Source organism: Rhincodon typus, chromosome 22 (genome assembly GCF_021869965.1).
Source record: "Rhincodon typus isolate 14 chromosome 22, sRhiTyp1.1, whole genome shotgun sequence".
Taxonomy (NCBI): Eukaryota; Metazoa; Chordata; class Chondrichthyes; order Orectolobiformes; family Rhincodontidae; genus Rhincodon; species Rhincodon typus.
Window position 1 is genome coordinate 3,511,574 of NC_063353.1, and position 20,592 is coordinate 3,532,165.

A 20,592-nucleotide genomic window follows, 5' to 3' on the forward strand; every position below is an offset into this window, starting at 1 on the left:
ATATTTCCTGAAATAACTTTTTATTTGTTCATGGAATTTTTTTTTCACCAGCTGGACGAAGGGTGGGGGGGGGGGGGGGGGGGGGGGGGTGCGGGTGGTGGTTCTCATTTTAATTTCTTTCCTTAAAAGACTGCCTCACTACTGAACTAGAATGTCAGCCTATAGATCATGCAAAGTATAAGTCCCTGGCTGGGACTTGACCCCAAAGATTTTCTGATTGAGGAGAGGTCCCCACTGAGACAGGGCTGGCATTTTGGGAAGATGAAAGAGGACATCATGAGAGATCCAAGGGATGTTACTGAATTACTGAATTATCACAGTGCAGAGAGAGAGAGAGAGACCATTCAGCCCATCAGATCCTCAACTGCTCTCCAAATGAACATCATGATTTACTGCCATTCTTTTGTCCTTTCCCCATTGTTTGTATTTGCATTGCAGTCCCTAATTACTCGCTGAGTGAAAGGTTGTATCTCACCTCGCATTTGCTTCTTTCGCAAATCACTTCAAATCTGTGCCCCCTTCCCTTACGAACAGGGACAGTTTATTCAGTCCAAAACACTCCTGATTTTGAAAACCTCTATCAAATCTGCACTTAGCTGTCTCTCCCCAAGGAAAACAATCCCAACTCCTCCAATCTGTCCACATAGCTGAAGCGTTTTATCCCTGGGACCATTCTAAACAAATGTGAAGGGTTTGGAGAAGCGGGCGGGGAAACACGAAACCCTGGAAAGGCGCTGTGGAATGCTGGTGGCTCAGGAGTATGGTCTGAGGTTTGGTTTTGCTTCCAGCAGACTCCACTCCACGGTGGCGTGACTCTGCTCCTGGTTTTCTTGTGAAGCACCTGGGCAGGTACTGAATGCCACTTCAATAGCTGTAATAACAGGGACTGGTTCAGCAAGTTTTCCAGCAGTCAGACCGGGAGCACATTCGCGTAGGATGAGGACAGAAACCTGCAGATGTACGAAGGGACATTTTAAGACCAGCTGCTTGGAACTAAGGTAAAGAAGCCTTAACAAAAGTCAGAATATTTAGCGACAAGGAGCTATTTACATTTTAAAAAAAAAATCTAACGTCTTGCTTAACTCCAATAGTTAACTCGGCAATTCCCTCGCCTACTGCAGGAATGTAGAAATAACACCGATCAGAAACAGGAATAATGAGTACAGGGTTTCTGCACTGGCTTTTCTTAAACGCAGATTTTGTATATTTGGATTAGAGCGGTCATAATTTGTTGTTTATTTAATATCAGGGAGTCAGTTTCTGACGAGAGGGCAGGAGCAAGGTCTGTGCAAAAATAAACAAAACAACCAGCTAAAGTTCTGTGAAGTTAATCTGGCGATTCTTAAATAATAGAGGAAGAGTCTTCAAGGTCAAACCTGTAACAGGCAGATGTGTGTGATTGTTGATGTGAACGAGCGTGGAAGGGGTCAAAATCAGTTCGGACTGTTTTGAATTGGAGCCGAGTGTCGATCGTGGAGAAAACTAATCTCTGAACGACATTAGATTAAAAAAAACCGAAAGAACTGCGGTGGTGTAAATCAGAAACCAAAACAGAAATTTCTGGAAAAGCTCAGCAGGTCTGGCAGCATCTGCGGAGAGAAATCAGAGTTAACGTTTCGGGTCCAGTGACCCTTCCTCAGAACCCTGAATGAACTACATTGTCTGTTTGTCAAAAGACTACGCTGGGATTTAGGGAGCTCGTTGCGGGACTACAGAACTTCCCAAAAAAGCACGTTCTTTCCAAATCCAGTCACCTTTGCAACGCAGGGAACACAAGCCAATCTCCGCACAGCAAGGTCCCAAAATTAGGAATGAGATGTGGTGAGCAAGTAATCCCTTTTTTAGATACGTTGGTTGGGGGATACACGATGGCCAGGACTTACCCTTCCTCTACTGTAGTGCCCTGGCAATCTCTGAGGTCCAGCAGATGGGGTCAGTTGTGTTTAGATTTGGAACATGTCATCTGACAGATGGTGTCTGTAACAGTGCAGCACTCCCACATCATGGCACTGGAGTGACTCAAATTACTCAAATCCTTCTGACTGAAAGTGGGGTGTGCTGCCAACCCAGTCACAAATTACACCTTTGTAGATGAGTATTTAGAAATAAGAGATGATTTGTTTCTAAAATATTGAGAGAACATCCCTGTGTCACACAGCTGTCATATCCTTTCCAGGGAGAAATGGTATATCTTTCTGCAATTTTAAAGTATTTATGCAGCAGGCAAGGCTCATCAGCTCCTTGGTAAAACTATCCTTCTCCCAGAAAATATTTCCACCTCAAGAACTTAATTCTCATTTGAAAGTTACTGTTGAATCTATTAATCTGCCTTTTCAGATTAAAATTTGCTGCATTGAAATATGTTTTCTCACATTGCCTCTAGTCTTTTTGCTAATCATCTTGTGAACTCTGATTACTGACTCCCTTGTTATTGGAATCTGTTTTCTCTTTAGTTACCCAGTCGAACTCACTTCTGATTTTGAACGCTTATCAAAGCTCCATTTAACCTCTCAAGGAAAACAATCCCACTTTCTTTCCACATAACCAAAGTCACTCATTGTTGCTTCAATTCCATTAAGTCTCTTCTGCACCTTCTCCATGATCCTTCCTGGAGTGTGTTGTCCAGAATTCGACACAATCCTTTAGCTGAGCCTAATCAGTCCTTTATAAAGGTTTATCATCGAGCCGTATAGCACAGAAACAGACCTTTTGTTCCAACTTGTCCATGCCGACCAGATAATCCCAAACTGATCTTGTTCCATTTGCCAGCATTTGGCCCATATCCTTCTCTACCCTTCCTCTTCATGTACCCATCCAGATGCCTTTTAAATGCTGCAGTTGTATCCAATTCCACCACTTCCTCTGGCAGCTCATTCCATACATGCACCATCCACTGAGTGAAAAACCTACCCCTCAGGTCCTTTTTAAATCATTCCCCTCTCACCTTAAACCTATGCTGTCTAGTTTTGGATTCCTCTACCCTGGGAGAAAGACCTTGGCTATTCACCCTATCCATGCACCTCATGATTTTACAAACCTCTATAAGGTTCTGATGCTCCAGGGAAAACAGCCCCAACCTATTCACCCTCTCCCTGTAGCTCAAACCCTCCAACCCCAGCAACATCCTTGTAAATCTTTTCTGAACCCTTTCAAGCTTAACAACGTATTTCCATTTTTTACCTTAATTATTAAAGCCAAAGATTCTATATGCTTTATTAAACCATCCTATTTCCTGCCACCTTCAGTGATTTTTAAATATGCATACCTCCGGATCTCTCTGTTTCTGGAACCTCTATAATATCGCACAATTTAGTTTATATTGCCTCTCTTCATTTTTCCAATCCCAAAATGTCTCACTTTGTGTTAAATTTAATCACGTGACTGGCCATTCTACCAGTTTATGTCTTCCTGAAACCTTTCACTCTCCTCCGTATTGTTGATGACATTTCCAGATTTAATGTCACCTGCAAGCTTTGAGATGGTGCCCTGTAAAAGCAACTGCAGCTCATTGATGCGTATTAGAAAGAGCAATAGTCCTCATAGCAATGGGAAACTGGAGACCTGCCTCCAGGCTGACAAACAGTTGTTCACCATTTATCAACAAAAACCAAAAGAACTGCGGATGCTTTAAATCAGAAACAAAAACAGAAATTGCTGGAAAAGCTCAGAGGTCTGGCAGCATCTGTGAAGAGAAATCTGAGTTAACGTTTCGGGTCTGGAGACCCTTCCTCAGAACTGATGCTAGCTAGGAAAATTTGGTTTATACGCAGAAGATAGGGTGGCGGAAGAGGGTAAGGAGTAAACGATGGATGGGGATTGAGCCTAAAGAGAGAGAACATTTGAATAGACAAAGGAGTAGATAATGAAGCTCAGCGCAAGCTGGAAGAACAACACCTCATTTTCCACTTGGGGACCCTGCAGCCTTCTAGATTCAATACCAAGTTCAATAATTTTAGGACCTAAACTCTCCCATGTCCTAGCCCCCAACTCCACACAACAGAGATAACAAGGTATAGAGCTGGATGAACACAGCAGGCCAAGCAGCATCAGAGGATCAGGAAAGCTGACGTTTCAGGCCTAGACCCTTCTTCAGAAATGGGGGAGGGGAAGGGGATTCTGAAATAAATAGGGAGTGAGGGGGAGGCAGATAGAAGGTGGATAGAGGAGAAGATAGGTGGAGAGGAAACAGACAGGTCAAAGAGGCGGGGATGGAACCAGTAAAGGTGAGTGTAGGTGGGGAGTTAGGGAGGAGATAGGTCAGTCCAGGGAGGACGGACAGGTCAAGGGGGCGGGATGAGGCTAGTAGGTAGGAGATGGCGGCTTGAGTTGGGAGGAGGGGATTGGTGGGAGGAAGGACAGGCTAGGGAGGTGGGAACAAGCTGGGCTGGTTTTGGGATGCGGTTGGGGGAGGGGAGATTCTCCAGCATCTGCAGTTCCTACTCTCTCCACACAACAGACCTTGTTATCACATGGTCTGTCATTAAACTAGCCACTAACAGTCTCCACCAACAGCTACTCACCCTCCCAGACTGATCGTTATCCATTCCTCTGTCTGTCCAGCTATTCTTCTCTCTCTTTGGGCTCTATTCCCATCTATTGTTTACTCCTTACCCCTTCCCCCCACCCTTTCTTCTGTATGTAAGCTGACATTTTCCCAGCTACCATCAGTTCTGAGGAAGGGTCACCAGATCTGAAACGTTAACTCTGATTTTTCCTTCATGGATGCTGCCAGACATGCTGAGCTTTTCCAGCAACTTCTGTTTTTGTTCACAATTTCTCTCTGCTTTCTCTCCCATGGCCAAATGTGTATCTGTCCTGACACTGTCTCTTTAATCCCAGGGACTTTAGTTTTATTAAAAGCATGTGATATTTCACCTAATACCTGTTGAATGTCAAAAAATTTGACATACCTTGGCCCCTTGCCCAACACTTCCACAATCACTGCCCTGGCACCAGCTCTGGCTATTCCCTCCTCTAGTCCTTCTCTCTGCTCCCCCAGCCCCAATACTGAGCCCAACAGCATGAAGTCTGAGCAATTCAACCTCTATCTCTGTCTGTGTCTCACTGCTAGTGTGACCCTGAATTATGTCACAGAATTGTCATGGTGCATAATGAAGCCATTTGGCCTATTTCGTCAGCGCCATCTCTCTTAGTGACGACCTCCTGCCTTGTCCTTGGAACCCTGCGTATTGTTTCTACTTAAAGAACCATTCAATATCTTCTTGAATGCTCCTGTCAAATCTACTTCCATCACACTTCCAGGCAGTGCATTCCAGACCCAAACATATCTTCTCTGAGAAAGGCTTATTTCTAACCTCACATTTGCTTCTTTTGCAAAACATTTCAAAGCTAATGCCCTCTGGTTCTCACTCCTTTCGAAAACCTCTATCAAATCTCCTCACAGCCTTCTTCTCTCAAAGGAGAACATGCTCAACTTCTCCAATCACATTATGTAGAAGTAGATCCTTTATTATCACCGAGTCATCTCTCCTGCAACCATAGATGTGTGGCCATGGGCTATGAGGCATGATTTGCTTGTCTTTCTTTGGTGGTTGAACGTTACTCGCTGTCTGGGATGAGGTGCAAGGGTTGACTGCAGGCTGGTTCCCCCCAGTTTCTTCATTGTGTTCAGGAGAGGCGTGAGATTAATGGATGAAAGATGATTGATAGAGGAAAGATAGAGCAGATAGCAGTGAGCAAATATTCTACAGAGCAGCCATTTCTGGGACTATGTGAAGAGTGTTAGGGAAATGGTAGCTTTCTATAACACAGTTTGTAATGTTACAGAAAACAACAAATGCTGGAGATCACAGTGGGTCAGACAGCATCCGTGGAGAGAGAGCAACTTAACGTTTCAAGTCTAGATGATCTCCGTTAGAGGTGAAGTGATCTCCAGCATTTGTTGGTTTCAGTACAGATTCCAGCACCTGTAGTAATTTGCTCCTACAGTTGTAATGTTACAGAGATTGTTTGACCGTGTCAGGAGATGAGGGAGTAAGTTCACACAGTTTATCGTCTCCAGTCATTTTACCTGCACTCACTGAGACCCTGTTGGGAGCTTCACTTTGAGTTGAGAAGTCTCTGCAACAACACCATCTCCTCCATAATAATAGCCTGAGCAGACAGTAATGGTGTGGCCAGAATTGTGAAGGTAGGAATACTGGACATGATCCGTTCTTGGGGACCTTGGGATGGTGTAAAGGGGAGTGAAGTAGGAAAATGAAAGAATAAAATGAATTTCCCGCTCAGAAAAGAAGGAAAGAGTGAGAGGGGGAAAGAGTGAGAGGGCACAGATTTAAAGTGATGTGCAAATGAAACAAGGTGATGTGAGAAAAATCTTTTTCATACTGTGTGTGAGTGGTCAGAGTATGGAATGTGCTGTGGTGCAGCAAGGTTCACATGAGGCATTCAAAAGGTCATTGGATGATTATTGGGATAGAAACAGTGTGCAGGGAAATGGGGAAAAGGCAGGAGAGTGCACTAGGGGATAGAACATGATGTAGGCACAATAGACTGAATGGCCTTCCTTTGCACCATCACAATTCCGTGTCCTGTGATTTATATAACACCTCTTATGACCTTGGAAAATCTTGAAACCAATGGAATTCTTTTCTGATGTAGTCTTTTTGTGATGTAGGAAATGCAGCAGCAAACCCCCATGGACTGATATAGATCAGGTAGTCTGTTTTTGATGTATTGGTGGAGAGATAAATGTTGTCCAGGCAGAGGAACCATTGAGCTCTTCCCTGAAATAATGCTGTGAGATCTTTTACAGCCACCTTAGAGGCTGATGAGACTTCAATCTCATCTGAATGATGGCACCTCTTTTGATTTGATTTGATTTGATTTAATTTGATTTACTATTGTCACACGTATACCTCAGTACAATGAAAAGTTTTGTTTTGTGTGCAGTACAGACAGATTATGCCTTACAAAGTGCATTAGGGTAATATAACAGTGCGAAGAGTACAATGTTACAACTGCACAGAAGGTGCACAAAAAGCGAGATGGACATTTAAATTTGAAATTTGAAAGGTCCATTCAGCTGTCTAATACAGCAGGGAAGAAGCTGTTCTTGAATCTGTTGGAACATACGTCTAAGCATCTGTATTTTCAGACTGACAGAAGAGGTTGGAAGGGAGTAAAACCGGAGTAGAAGAGGTCTTTGATTATATTGGTTCCATTTCCATGGCAGCGAAAAGGACAGACGGAGTCAATAGACTCCTTCAGCACTGCATTGGAGTGTCAGCCAGGATGCCAGGCTCAACTACAGGAGTGGAAGTTGAACCCAGGACCTTTTGACTCAGAAGCAAGACAGTGCTGGCCACTGATACACAAGGCTTATTTTTTGTTTTCACAGTCATCGACAGTCATAGAGTTATACAGCACTGAAGAGGCCTTTACCCCATCGGGTCTGTGCTGACCTATCCACACTAATCCCAATTTTCCATGGGATATGAGCATTAAAGGCTGGGGCAGCATTTGTTGCCCATCTCTAGTTGCCCGAGAGAAGGTGGTGGTAAGCTGCCTTCTTGAGCCAATGCAGTCCATGTGCCGTATGCCACCATGCCATTAGGGAGGGAATTTCTGGACTTTGATCCAGTGACAGTGAAGGAACGATGATATATTTCCAAGTCAGGATGGTGAGTGGCTTGGAGGGGAATTTGCTCGGGGTGGTGTTCCCATGTATCTGTGCCCTTGCCCTTCTAGACGGAAGTGGTCGTGGGTTTGGAAGGTGCTGCCTGAGGATCTTTGGTGAATTTCTGCAGTGCATCTTGCAGATAGTACACACTGCTGCTACTGAGCGTTGGCAGTGGAGGGAGTGAATGCTTGTGAACGTGGGGTCAATCAAGCGGGCTGCTTTTTCCTAGATGGTTCTTGAGTGTTGCTTTGAACTGAGTGGTTTGCTCAGCCATCTCAGAGGAAAGTTAGATGTTAGTTCCTGATTTACAGCATCTGCAGTTCTTTTGGTTTTTAATTTAGATGTTAGTCAAATTGCTGTGTGTCTGGAGTCACATGTAGGCCACAGCAGACAAGGGTAGCAGATTTCCTTCCCTAAAGGACATCAGATGGGTTTTTACAACAATCGATGATAGTTTCATTGTCACTATTATTGGGATTGGCTTTCAATTTCAGATTTTATGAATTGGATTTAAATTCCACCAATGAGATAACAGCTTCAAGGGTGAGCAGAGATTGTGATATTGATGCTTCCCTTTCTTTGATCTTCCAGGCTGATCAGACGGAGATGAGCAGGCTCAGTTTGCTGGGAAACATGCGTCGAGGAGGCTCGGACACCAACCTGAACCTTACGGTGACCGATGGCTTGCTGGACTTCCAACGGGACCGGCAGACAGTTGAACAGCTGAAACAGAAGATTCTGAAACTCACTGAGCAGTTGCGGATCGAGCAGGAGGTCCGGGACGAGAACGTGGCTGAGTACCTCAAACTGGTGAACAATGCCGACAAGCAGCAGGCACGACGTATCAAGCAGGTCTTTGAGAAGAAGAACCAGAAATCCGCCCAGGCTATTGCTGGGCTGCAGAAGAAGTTTGACCATTACCACCGCAAGCTCAGGGACGTGGAGCAGAATGGCTCACGCAATTCCAAGGAGCAACTCCCAGACTTACAAAATAACATGAGGGAGGTGGGCAATGCCAGGCAAGGGGCCGCAGGGGGACCTGGCATGGAAAGCAGGAAGAGCCTTCCAGGCGTCACCCTGACCCCCCCATCTTCCGTCTTCAACAAGCCGCGCGAGATCGCCATCCTGATCCGCAACAAGTTTGGCAGCGCGGACAACATTGCCCACATGAAGAGCTCCATGGATGACTTCCAGCAGGACTCTGGGCCCAGGACCTTCAGCAGGAGTGCTATGCTGATGTCCAAACCCAAGTACCTGAGTGACGATGAGTGCTCCAGTGGCAGTGACTTTGCAGACAGCAACGGCAACTCCGATTTTGGGGTCACCACCAGCCCAAAGTCCAACTCACTGGAGAGAGAGACAGACAAGTTGGCCGCCATCTTGGACGAGCTCCGGGAAATGAAGGAAACGCAGTCGCAGTTGTCACAGGACATCGAGAAGTTAAAAATTCAGTTCAGCAGCGACTTTAGCCTTATGACCCAAACATTACAAGAGGAACACTACAGGTAACCATTTGTTGTCAAGTTTGGGTCATTAAGTATACTTGAGATAGGCAGATTTATAATCAGTATGGGAATCAAGGATTACAGGGAAAAGGCAGCAGTGATGTTGTGAATTATCATATCAACTGTGATCTACTAAATGGCAGATTAAGCCATCTAATTGATGGGCAGAATGGCTTATTTCTGCTCTTACGTCTTATGGTCTTATTTTGGAATTGTAACATCAAACAGTATCCTTTGCCTCCTGGATCTGTGCTCATTTAGCCTGAGGCACCATTCCGCTGCTTTGCAGAATCTGTTGTCTAACCTTTAGGCCAATATTCAATATTTTTTTAAAAACCACCATGTGCGGGCCCATTACAAACTCCTTTCTCATCCACCTCCCTAACCAATGACTGAAGTGGATTAGACTGTTCATGACCCACTGACTATATGAGCTTGAGCTGATCTCTCGACAATATGTTGTCACAACTCACTGGAATAGCACAATGGAAATCAAGCCCAGCTACAGGGGGAGTCGTCACAAAAGTTAAAATTCTTAGAAGTAACATGCAAAATCCACAACTTCAATGACAATTAACCATACAGTCACTGGCAGCCAGAGGACCATTGTCATTGATTATTGACCACTAGCCCCACTAATCAATTTCACCTACAAAGAGCCTTTTGCTTTCAGTTTGTCTGCACATTGTTGGAACCCACAGCTACACAGAGTTCACAATAGGTATCAAATTACTTACTTTCAAAAAATGCAGCCATTCTTGTAAATCTCTGGTTTTAAAAACTGTTCTTTCTCACTTCAGTTCATGGTTTTCAAAAGTGCATACATAAAAAGACAGGGTCTTTACATGCTTCTACTCTTGAGAAAATGAAACCCTATTTCAAAAATGCATTTCTTTATAAAACATGGGATATACAAACCACAAATCACATCCATTCATTGTTCCTCTCTCCCCAGTTTAAACAATCTTAACATTTATTGAACGTTTCAGCATCCTCATTACCTTTACTAGAACAGTGGGATTATGGAAGCTTGGAATTGAGTTTAGGTCACATAAATACGGCATTTCCCTTGAATTGGGAAGATTATGGGAAGATCTAATTGCAGCGTTTAAGATTATCAAAGGTAGATAGAGGGAAGCATTTTCCTGTATGGCTGGGGGAGGTGGGGAGGAGCAGGGAGAGAAAGGTAGGCCCAGAACAAAGAGACACAATGTTCAGATCGAGTTGGCCTTTCAGAAGCATCTCAGAGTGAGGGGTCATCTGTTTAAGACAGAGACAAGGAGAAATTTTTTCTCTTAGAGGGTAGTGAATCTGGAATTCTTTTCTGCAAAGACCTATTGAGTCTGGGTCATTAAGTATATTCAAGACTGAGATAGATTTTTAATCAGTAAGGGAATTAGTGATTATGGGGAAATGTCAGGAAAGTGGAGATGAGGATTGTTAGCTCAGCCATGATGTTGTTGAATGGTAGAGCACACTTGAAAGACTGAATGGCCTAATTCTGTTCCTATGTCTTGTGGTCTTATGATGACAGGAAGGCTCCTCCTGTCGCAAAGCTCCTGACTCACGTCAGCCTCCTTTTATCCAGCGCTATGACATCCCTGTCAATTGATGTGGCTCTCCCTGTTTTGGCCTAATTATTTCTGTGTGTAATGGTGCAATCTGATCACCTGATGGGGCTGTATCCCAGCATAAAATACAGGATACTCAGTTTAAAGTTAATTAAAATTGTCCAAACTCGGACTGGGACTTCAGAACACACATCCTCTCTGTGGAATGCAGGTGTTGAATATTCAAACGACTAGCTGAAGTAGACCATTCTGCTCCTTGAACCTGCTCTCCCATTCAATACAATCATGGCTGTATTTGTGTCTTGTATTCCACATTTCCCTGTAACCCCTGACGACCTGTGATTTTAGTGCCTAACAAGAAGCTATGCATCTCTGTCTTAAAAATATTCAATGATCTTGCCTCCACACTGGCGAGGCAAAGAGTTCAAAACTCCCTGAGAGAAAAATATTCCCCTCATCTCTGACCCCTGAATTTTAAAACCGTGCCCCTTAGTCCTGGACTCACCCACAAGAAAGTGGGTGGTATCCTTTCCATGTCCACCTTGTCAAGATCATTCAGGATATTATAGACTTCAGTTGAGTCACCCATCACTCTACTAAATTGGTTAGCACTGCTGCCTCACAGTACCAGGTTTGATTTCAGCCTCGTGTCTGTGTGGAGTTTGTACATTCTCCCTGTGTCTGCGTGAGTTTCTGCTAGATGCTCTAGTTTGCTCCCACAGTCCAAAAATGTGCAGGCTAGGTGGATTGGCCATGCTAAATTGTCCCATAGTGTCCAGGGATAGTAAGAACTGCAGATGCTGGAGTCAGAGATAACATAGTGTGGAGCTGGAGGAACACAGCAGGCCAGGCAGCATCAGAGGAGCAGGAAAATTGACGTTTCGAGTTGGGACCCTTCTTTTGAAGTTCAGAAGGGTCCCGACCCCAAATGTCAACTTTCCTGCTCCTCTGATGTTGCCTGGCCTGCTGTGTTCCTCCAGCTTGATGGTGTCCAGGGATGTATAGGCTAGGTGGATTAGCTATGGGAAATACAGAATTATAGGGATAGGGTGGGATGCCCTTCAGAGGATCGGTGCAGACTTGATGGGCCAAATAGCTTGCTTCCATGCTGTACAGATTCTATGAAATTCCAGTGGAAACAAGCCCAGTCTGTTCCTCATTAGACCACACACTCTCATCCCAGGACTCAATCCAGTAAACCGTGCATTGTGACATAAATGTAACACATCAGTCTTGCACTGACTCAACCCCACTCCCAAGCCTGGAGCATCAGTGGGTTCCTGAATTAGTGAGCTGTCAAAAGGGAATGTAAAATATTCCATGGCACAATTCAACATTGAGCTTGGGATGTTCTCCTTGATTTCCTAGCTAATATTTACCCTTTTACCAACATCAGTAAAACAGTTTATCTGCTCATTACCATATTGCTCTGCACAAATCATCGGCATGTTTCCTGCGATACAGCACTTCCAAAGTTATTCATTTGCTGTGAATTGCCTTGGGACGGTCCTGAGGTTATGGAGGTGCTATCAGAATTCAGGTCTTTCCTTTAATAATTAGGCGGTCACTTTAAATGTGGAGCACTTTAAAGGTTTGCCTGTGTTTTTTAGGTCAGCCCGTCTGGAAGATCAGTTAAATGATCTCACAGAACTCCATCAGCACGAGACCATTGATCTAAAACAGGAGCTGGCCAGCATTGAGGAAAAGGTGGCCTATCAATCCTACGAGCGAGCCCGTGACATGCAGGTACGCAGCTTTCTGTCATAATCCGTGGGAGTGCTGCTGTCTGTGTAATGTTTATACGTATGCAACATTACTGCATCATTCCCTGTGCTCACTGACCCACACTGCTGCCCCGTTTAAGCAACATCTTCTCAAATCCCTCCCTGTCTCTGGAGTTGTCCAACCATCCCAAATTGCCATGCTGTCCTGATGAAGCATCTCCATTAACGGTGGCTTACAAACGGAACTCTACCTGATGATTTGCAGATTCCTTAAATGTTAGCTACAAAGATACACAATAAAACTGGAGGAAAAGTAGTTTGTCATTTACCTGCCATTCCAGTACGGTGTTGAGTGCCAACATCCTCCTTCTACCCTAAGAGGATGCCGATGACCAGGGTTTTCCAATTGGATTGGTTCATGCTATGGGTGAAATACAGTATTGATTAGCCATTGGCTTCTGCAGAGCAGGAGACTCTCCCAGTCTTCAGGAGTTACAGGCTGATGATTGACCTATTTGGTCATGAGATGAATACACCTCCAATGTGGCCTACAAATCCTGAGGTGGGACTCGAATACAGTGATTCTGGCCCAGGGGTCAGAGCACTATCCGTGTGAGCCTCACCCATTCCCGTCAACATAAAACACAATCAGTTATCTGGATCTCAGAGTCGAGAAGATTCCTATATCCTATATCTGATTAATTTGTCACTCTTTTATTTCAAGTGAAGAGAGGTTTCATATTCAGAATCTGACCTTCCTTATTCTCTTCACAGATGTAGACTGATGCAGTGGGTCTGCCATTCTTCTTGTTATTGACAATGGTTTTCAGAATTTCTAATGTTATGACATCTTAACAGAGAAATTGATCTGTCTCCCTCTTTTTTATTAAAAATACAGAAGATTGTTACTAACTTGTTAAATCCTATGAAATAGTTCCTATTCTCTGAAATGTTTGGTGGGTATACATACACCTAGTGCAGTTAACCATGCCCCACATCATACTTCTGGACAAGACGTAAGTAAAGTTGCCAGACTCTCAGAAGACCATAGGCATTACAGACAGATGACTGGTGGCGAGTTTAACATGAGAGTCACCACACCTCAGGCGATGGGAGAGGTTGAGAAAGAATGACTTTCATGGTAACCTCAGCCAGTGTAGGAATTGAGCTCATTCTGTTGGCATCATTCCATATCGCAAATCAGCCGTGGGCAGGAGCCTGCAAAGGAACAGATGTAAATGGAGATAAAGCATTGTTCACAAAGTTACTCTCTGTTTCAGTCCTCTTTCAAGCTGACTGCTGCTAATTTCTTGTTGTGTTATGCCAACTAATTCTGTCAAGACTCATCTGGTTGGAGGAACCTTGCAAGGCACTGGAAAGAAAGAGGATCTGAAAGGATGAAATAAGCAAATTTGTGACCAATAAAGATCTCCAGCTTGAATGAACTTAAAACATGTGATTGCGTATAAATAGAACTTCTTACACACCAAGAAAAAATCAAAGAGAGGACAAATTCTTTTAAAAAGTATTTAGCCTGTCAGTTTAGTTGTGTTACTCATGCTTTCATGAATTCCAGCCTCTGATTGTAAGATGCTTTGGAGCTGTGTTGTCACACTTGTATCCAAACTCGCACCAATTCCCATTCACCCATCACCCCTGTGCTCATTGGCCCCAAACTGCCATGCCTCACTTCTTATCCTTGTTGGTAATTCCCTCCATAGCCTCATTGTCCCACTGTGTCTGTACCCTCCTTGAGCCCTAAAGCGCTCTGAGATCTTGTTGTATCTCTATTTCTAGCCTGCTGCCTGTTCCCCATTGGTGCTGTGCTCTCAGTTGTCCGGTACTGAAGCCTAGAATTCCTGTCATCATAGAATCATAGAATCCCTACAGTGTGGAAGTGGGCCATCCCGTAACCCTGCATTTCCCACGGCTAATCCACCTAGCCTGCACATCCCTGGACACTATCAGCAATTTTAGCATAGCCAATCCACCCAACCCACACATCTTTGGATCTCCCTATCTCTCCAGATTACTACCTCACATTCTTGCTTTAAGATTCTCCTTCAAACCCAGTTTTATGACCTTTCAGGTATCAGGTATCTTGGTGACACTTTTTCTGGTTATAAGTTCCGGTTCTTAAGTCACGGTCTTTATCAGAAGCCCTGTCTACCTGGCCAAGCCGATGAAGAATATCCTTTTGGTACTACACAAGGAAGAGCAAGGCATTCTCTTTCCCCCAGTATGTGACCAGCAAATGGATTAACTATCCACTCATGGCCTTCATTTCACTTGGGTTTTTTTTATGCATTCATGAGATGTGGACATTGCTGGTCAGGCATGCAACTATATAATTCAATTCAACACAGCACAGGAACAGGCCTTTCAGCCCACCAAGCCCATGCTAATTCCTAATCCTTATTTCGACCCACTACTTATTGCCCATGTGCAGTTTCTAGCCCTCTGTTAGCCTCCTATTTATGTATCTATCAAGATATGCCTTAAACATTGCTAATGTGCCTGCTTCTACCACCTCCGCTGGTAGTGTGTTCCAGGCATCCACCACTGTCTGAATGAAATATTTTCCCCACATGTCTCCCCTAAACTTTCCCCCTCACCTTGAACCTGTGGCCTCTTGCAGTTGACCTTTCCACCCTGGGAAACAGCCTCTGACTATCCACCCTTTCTATGCCTCTCATAATTTTGTCTACAACTACCAGATTGCCCCTTAGCCTCCGTCTTTCCAGTGAAAACAATCCAGGTTTATCCAACCTCTCCTAATAACTAAAACCCTCCAGACCAGGCAACATTCTGGTCGACGATCTCTGCACCCTCTCCAAATTCTTGCCCATCTCTAGCTGTGTTTGAGAAGGCGGTGATGACTGCAGTCTCTGTGCTGTAGGTTGACCCACAATGCTGTCAGGGAGGGAATTTCAGGATTTTGAATCAGTGACACTGAAGGAATGGCGATATATTTCCAAGTCAGGATGGTGAGAGGGTTGGAGGGGAGCATGCAGGTGGTGGTGTTCCCATATACCTGCTGTCATTGGCCTTCTAGAATGAAGTGGTCATTGGTTTGGAAGGTGCTGTCTAAGGAGCCTTGTTGAGTTGTTGCAATGCACCTTGCAGATGTGATCTTGTTCTCACAAAGTGGCTGATACATTGTTGCCTCCAAAGCAAAATTTGACGTACTTTGCAGTAAAATGAAAGGGACGTGTTAAAGTGCTTGACACATTGTACATGTAAATGTTTACTTTACAGAAACGAATGGAAGTTCTGCATGTCTTATTTTTAGGGCTAGATCGGCTGTATGGAGTTTGTGCAGTCCACCAATTTATACTACCGTCGTTGATACTGATCTGAGAAGATATGGGGCTAGAACTTTATTGAAATGACTGATATTATCGTTGGTGTGTGGATAGTCTGTTTCACATTACAGAATGATGATACTGAAGGAGGCATATCTATCAATGCCCCCCTTGAATGCCCCCACCACATTTCAAGGCAGTGCATTCCAGACCCTAATGACTTACTCACTTTGCTGGCTTGAATTCTTATTTTTGATTCCCACACGATCCCACAAAACTGGGATCAATCCTTGTTGTCTGTTGCCGTAAATGCCTTACTGAGGTTCAATGGTAATGCACACTCTCATACACCAACCCGGTTTCTGATGGGGTTTCGGTGAGATTAAAGCAGCAGAACATGAGGTTTCCAAACATTGATGTTGCTGATTTTCATAGATTCCTGGCAATCAATTCAGCCTGTGGCAAAGGCGCCACCAATTGAATGGGAATTCCAACCCAAGTCATTAATAGTTTGCACGATGTAGGTTTATAAGGTGGATCATGGCAGCAGAACTGTTTGCTGCTGATACTGGGCTGGAGTGAGGGAGGGACCCAGAGTAGAAGAGAACATAAGAAATAGGAGCAGGAACAGGCCATTCAGTGAGGGTATGGCTGATCTTCTACCTCAACAGCACTTTCCTGCACTACCTCCGTAGCCCTTCATGTTTTTAATGTGTAGAAATCTACCAATCGCATACTTGAACATGCTCTCAACAACCAAGTTTCCATAACCCTTAGGGGTAGAGAATTCTAAAGATTCAAAGATGTGACAGAAGGATGAAGAATACACGATTGTAATATGGCAGGAGACAATTGCAGAGCTAAGAAGGAACACCAAGCAGTTGTCTATATGCTGACATTTTAAAGACAAATAGGTTTTAAAGTATTAGTCAAAGCAGCCTTTGTTTTTCGCTCACTTTCCCACAACTTCTGATGAAAGGCCATTGACTGACTTAATTAACGCCAATTAATTTACCTAGAGTAAACCTGGGCCCTATTAACATAATTGCTCTCTATAGATGCCAGACCTAACAAGGAGTTAGCAGACTGGGCAGAGTAGATAGGGTGAAACTGTTTCCGTTTGGAAGAAATCGATTTAAAGTGACATGCAAATGAGGTGCTGGGTGATGTGAGAAAAAAAACGATTTCACACAGCGAGTAGTTCGGGGTGTGAATGCACTTCCTGGAAATGTGGTGGAGGCAGGTTCAACTGAGGCATTCATGAGGGCATTAAATTTGTTTTTGGATGGTAATGGTATATAGGAATATGGGGAAAAGGCAGGAGATTGTGTATTGGACCAGACCAAACCCCCTCAAAATATACTCAGAAGATAGTCAAGACCCTACATTTTCTTATTTTAAAGGTAAGTGTAAGGTGGGTGTTGTGTTCTAGATGCAATTCGATTGGTCAAACTACTCGACATTAAGCAAACCACACTTTATTCATGCACTATAATTAAAATGCAACCAAAGAAAGAAGAAATTGGAACAACTTAACACTGTTAGAAAATTTAACAGAACAGTAGGTTATTTAACTACTATAGACAGCAACTGTTCCATACAGTAACATCCCATAAACACATCTTTAGCAAAGGCAAACTTAGTAAAACAGATTGTCACACATGCATCTCCAGCAGCAGCAACAGAATCCCCAGCTTTTAGCTGTAACAGAAGGAGGAGAAACAGCTTCCACATCAGCTTTAAGACCCCAGGGTTGCCTCTGAAAACCTAAAACTAGAAATCCTGGTTCTGTGGGAGCTTGACCCTACCCATTCAGGCTGCTTCTATTGTTCCTATTTTTTAAAAAAACCAAGGCATCACAAGCTGTTTACTTGATGGGGTTTCAAGGGTCAGCTTTTCACCTCTGTCTTAAAACCTCTTCAAAAAAACCAGGACAAAATACACCTCTTAAAGCCATTGTATCATCACAATTAGCACTAGATAATAGAGCTGGTACAGGCATAATGGGACAAATGGCCTCCTTCTGCATTGTAATGATTCTATGATCTTGAAGTGTTTATCGGCATTTGCTGTTTTCACCTAACATTTGTTTAGTTCATCAAAACAGAAGTATCTTCATGTCTAATAACAATCCCAAATCATACCCTGTATGACTTATTTTTACTTGATCCACTGACATGCCCTCTGTTTTATGTGGTCATCTGTAGGAAGCCTTGGAATCGTGCCAGACACGACTTGCCACCTTGGAGTTACATCAACAGCAGCAGCAAGTGGTACAGATTGAAAACGCCAACGCCAAGGTTCTGCTGGGAAAATGTATCAACATCTTTCTGGCCATCATGACTGTCATCCTCGTTTGCATCTCCACCATTGCCAAGTTCAGTATCCCCCTGATGAGGAGCCGTTTACATGTTGCTTGTACAATCTCTGCTGTCATAGTCGCTTTCATTGTTTGGAAAAAATGGGATCAGTTTCAGAGTCTCACAGACCATATTTTATGAATTTACCGTGAAATGGCAATACTCATCATGAATTATTTTAATTATTAAAATAAAACTTTTAAACAATGAAATATACAGGACAGAAAACATTTTGTACTATTACCTCGATATTAGGGTAGAAACACAACCTTTCTCACACAGCACTTTACTCGATATGACCATTGATAATTTGAGACAAGATCAGCTTCAACTTCTGTTGCTATCAAAGGTCCTCATTATGTGTTAGCCTTTGACCATGTGCTGTGTGCAAATTCTGACATTTGAACTGATACTTCGGATAAAAGAGAGACCAGTCACGATCTGGACGGGTCAGTGGTTTCTGACCACTCGCTACTTTATGGACCAGTTGATGAAATGACATGTGGGATGATAAATGTTGCGGTTTGCTTTATTGGGATGTTGACACCTGATGTCTTCCTGAGCCGCTTTGCTGAAAGGAACTAGGTGAAGGTGAATCTGTGGAAGAGGAGGCAAAGGCTGGCTTGTGCCAGCCACGAGTGTAATTCAACATTTCACTAACCTCACATGTTTCTGTTGACCAGGACATGGTGAACTATTTGTCAAAACCGTCCTGCAAAGTGGATATTTGTGCTTTAGGACTGAGGCAAAATGTATTTAATCCATAATTATGCTCTAACCTGCCTCACAAGGAGAAAGTAAATGAATGAATTCATTCTGTGAGGTGGGTGGAGGGTTGTCAGATCTAAATACACTTGTCTTAAAGAGGACTCTTTTAAATACACTGTGGAATAGTCATTTTTAGATACCTTATAACAAGGCATATTTATCAATTTTCTTTTCACAGGTTATCACTCAGGTTGTCTCATTTCTTCTTATGTATTCACTGACAAAATGCACTCACCTGCATCTAGAACTCTAGGATCAGGATTGTTAACTTGTTTAAATATAAACATCTGTAACAGCAGTAAAATTAGATGGCATTGGAACACGAAAGGCTTTGACTTTGTCCTATTAATGAAGACTCCTTTTTATTTTGAAGGGGTTCACCACCAATTAGGGCAATTAGGGATGAGCAGTGAGTGCTGGACTAGTACAATGACACCCATGTATCATGAATGAATAAAAAAAATTACGAAGCATTGTCCCTAGGAGGGGCCCAGCAGCCAAGTTGAATAAAGCTGTACTGCTGTATCTCTGACCATCCCAGTCACACCAAGTGCTTGACTGCACAAAACGATTCGTTCATCTTAATGATTATAACGAAATACATTCATGAATTACTGTCTTATATGCTGAATAAATTAAATCCATTGAAGGTTCACAGACTAAGGATTCAAAATTAAGAGTTTTTTTTTGAATAATATATCTGAAGGCACTTTTTGTTTCTAACTGAATTTGAGGGCCACAGAAGATGTGTTCATAATACAGTAATTTAATTAATTATCAATGCAGAAATGTCAGTAGAATCCCCACAATGTGGAAGCAGGCCATTTGGCCCATCAAGTTAACACTGCCCCTCCAAAGAACATCCCACCCAGATTCACGACTGTAATTCCCATGGCCATTCCACTCAACCTGCACATCTTTAAACTGTGGAGGAAACCAGAGCACACCCTCACAGACACAGGGAGAACATGCAGACTCCACACAGTCACCCGAGTGTGGACTCAAACCCAGCCCTGGTGCTGTGAGGCAGCAGTGCTAACCAGTGAGCCACCGTTCCACCCAAAAGAGTGGTTCCTAGTCAGCCATATGATGGAAAGAATTGGAGGTTCTATCATTGTAATTTTTGGTACAAACCACCTTAGAAATACAGAAAAATAATAAAAGTAATGGATTTTGTAGTTTCTCCATTGAGTTTATCCACACTGATTTTAATTTTAAAAAGCAACACTGCTTTCCATTTGTTACTCTGGTGGAGGAGGCTGTACGGTGGTAATGTGACCAGACTAGTGACCCACATACCCAAATAAATGCCCTTTGGTTCAAATCCCACTACAGCAATTTGTGGAATTTAAATTCAATTAATAAAATCTGGAATTGAAAACTAGTCTCAGTAATAGTGACCATGAAACTATCATTGATTGATGTAAAAACCTATCTGGTTCACTCGTACCCTTTAGGAAAGGAAATCTGCTGTGTTAAACTGGTCTTTCCTACCAGATTCACAGCAATGTGGTTAGGTCCTCACTGCCCTCTGCAAAGGTTGAGTCAATCACTGAGCTCCAGGGGCATTTATGGATGAACAACAAATGCTGAACTTGCTGGCGATGCCTACATTCCATAAAAACGAGAAAAGAAACTCTTTGCATTAACTTTCTATTTTTGGTTTGGATTCTGATGAGTTTGTATAAGATGCAAACGTTGACTAATTTGGAATACT

General features: G+C 43.3%; 1 protein-coding gene across 1 annotated transcript; it reads left to right on the forward strand.

Annotated features, from left to right (window-relative positions):
- The first annotated feature begins 910 nt into the window (after positions 1–910).
- Positions 911–19,761, forward strand: tmcc3 (transmembrane and coiled-coil domain family 3). The gene is made up of 4 exons (XM_020515362.2): positions 911–998; positions 8,234–9,147; positions 12,329–12,464; positions 17,955–19,761. Exons 2-4 carry the CDS (start codon positions 8,249–8,251, stop codon positions 18,246–18,248), a joined length of 1,329 nt encoding a protein of 442 aa, XP_020370951.1. The 5' UTR covers positions 911–998; positions 8,234–8,248; the 3' UTR covers positions 18,249–19,761.
- Positions 19,762–20,592: the final 831 nt, after the last annotated feature.

What these genes read in the sequence shown, in the direction of transcription:
- tmcc3 (XM_020515362.2), top strand. Translation starts at nt 8,249, where the DNA reads ATGAGCAGGCTCAGTTTGCTGGGAAACATGCGTCGAGGAGGCTCGGAC. An exon ending in TTACAAGAGGAACACTACAG is followed by an intron (nt 9,148 to 12,328) that starts GTAACCATTTGT and finishes TGTGTTTTTTAG; the next exon opens with GTCAGCCCGTCTGGAAGATC. An exon ending in AGCGAGCCCGTGACATGCAG is followed by an intron (nt 12,465 to 17,954) that starts GTACGCAGCTTT and finishes GGTCATCTGTAG; the next exon opens with GAAGCCTTGGAATCGTGCCA.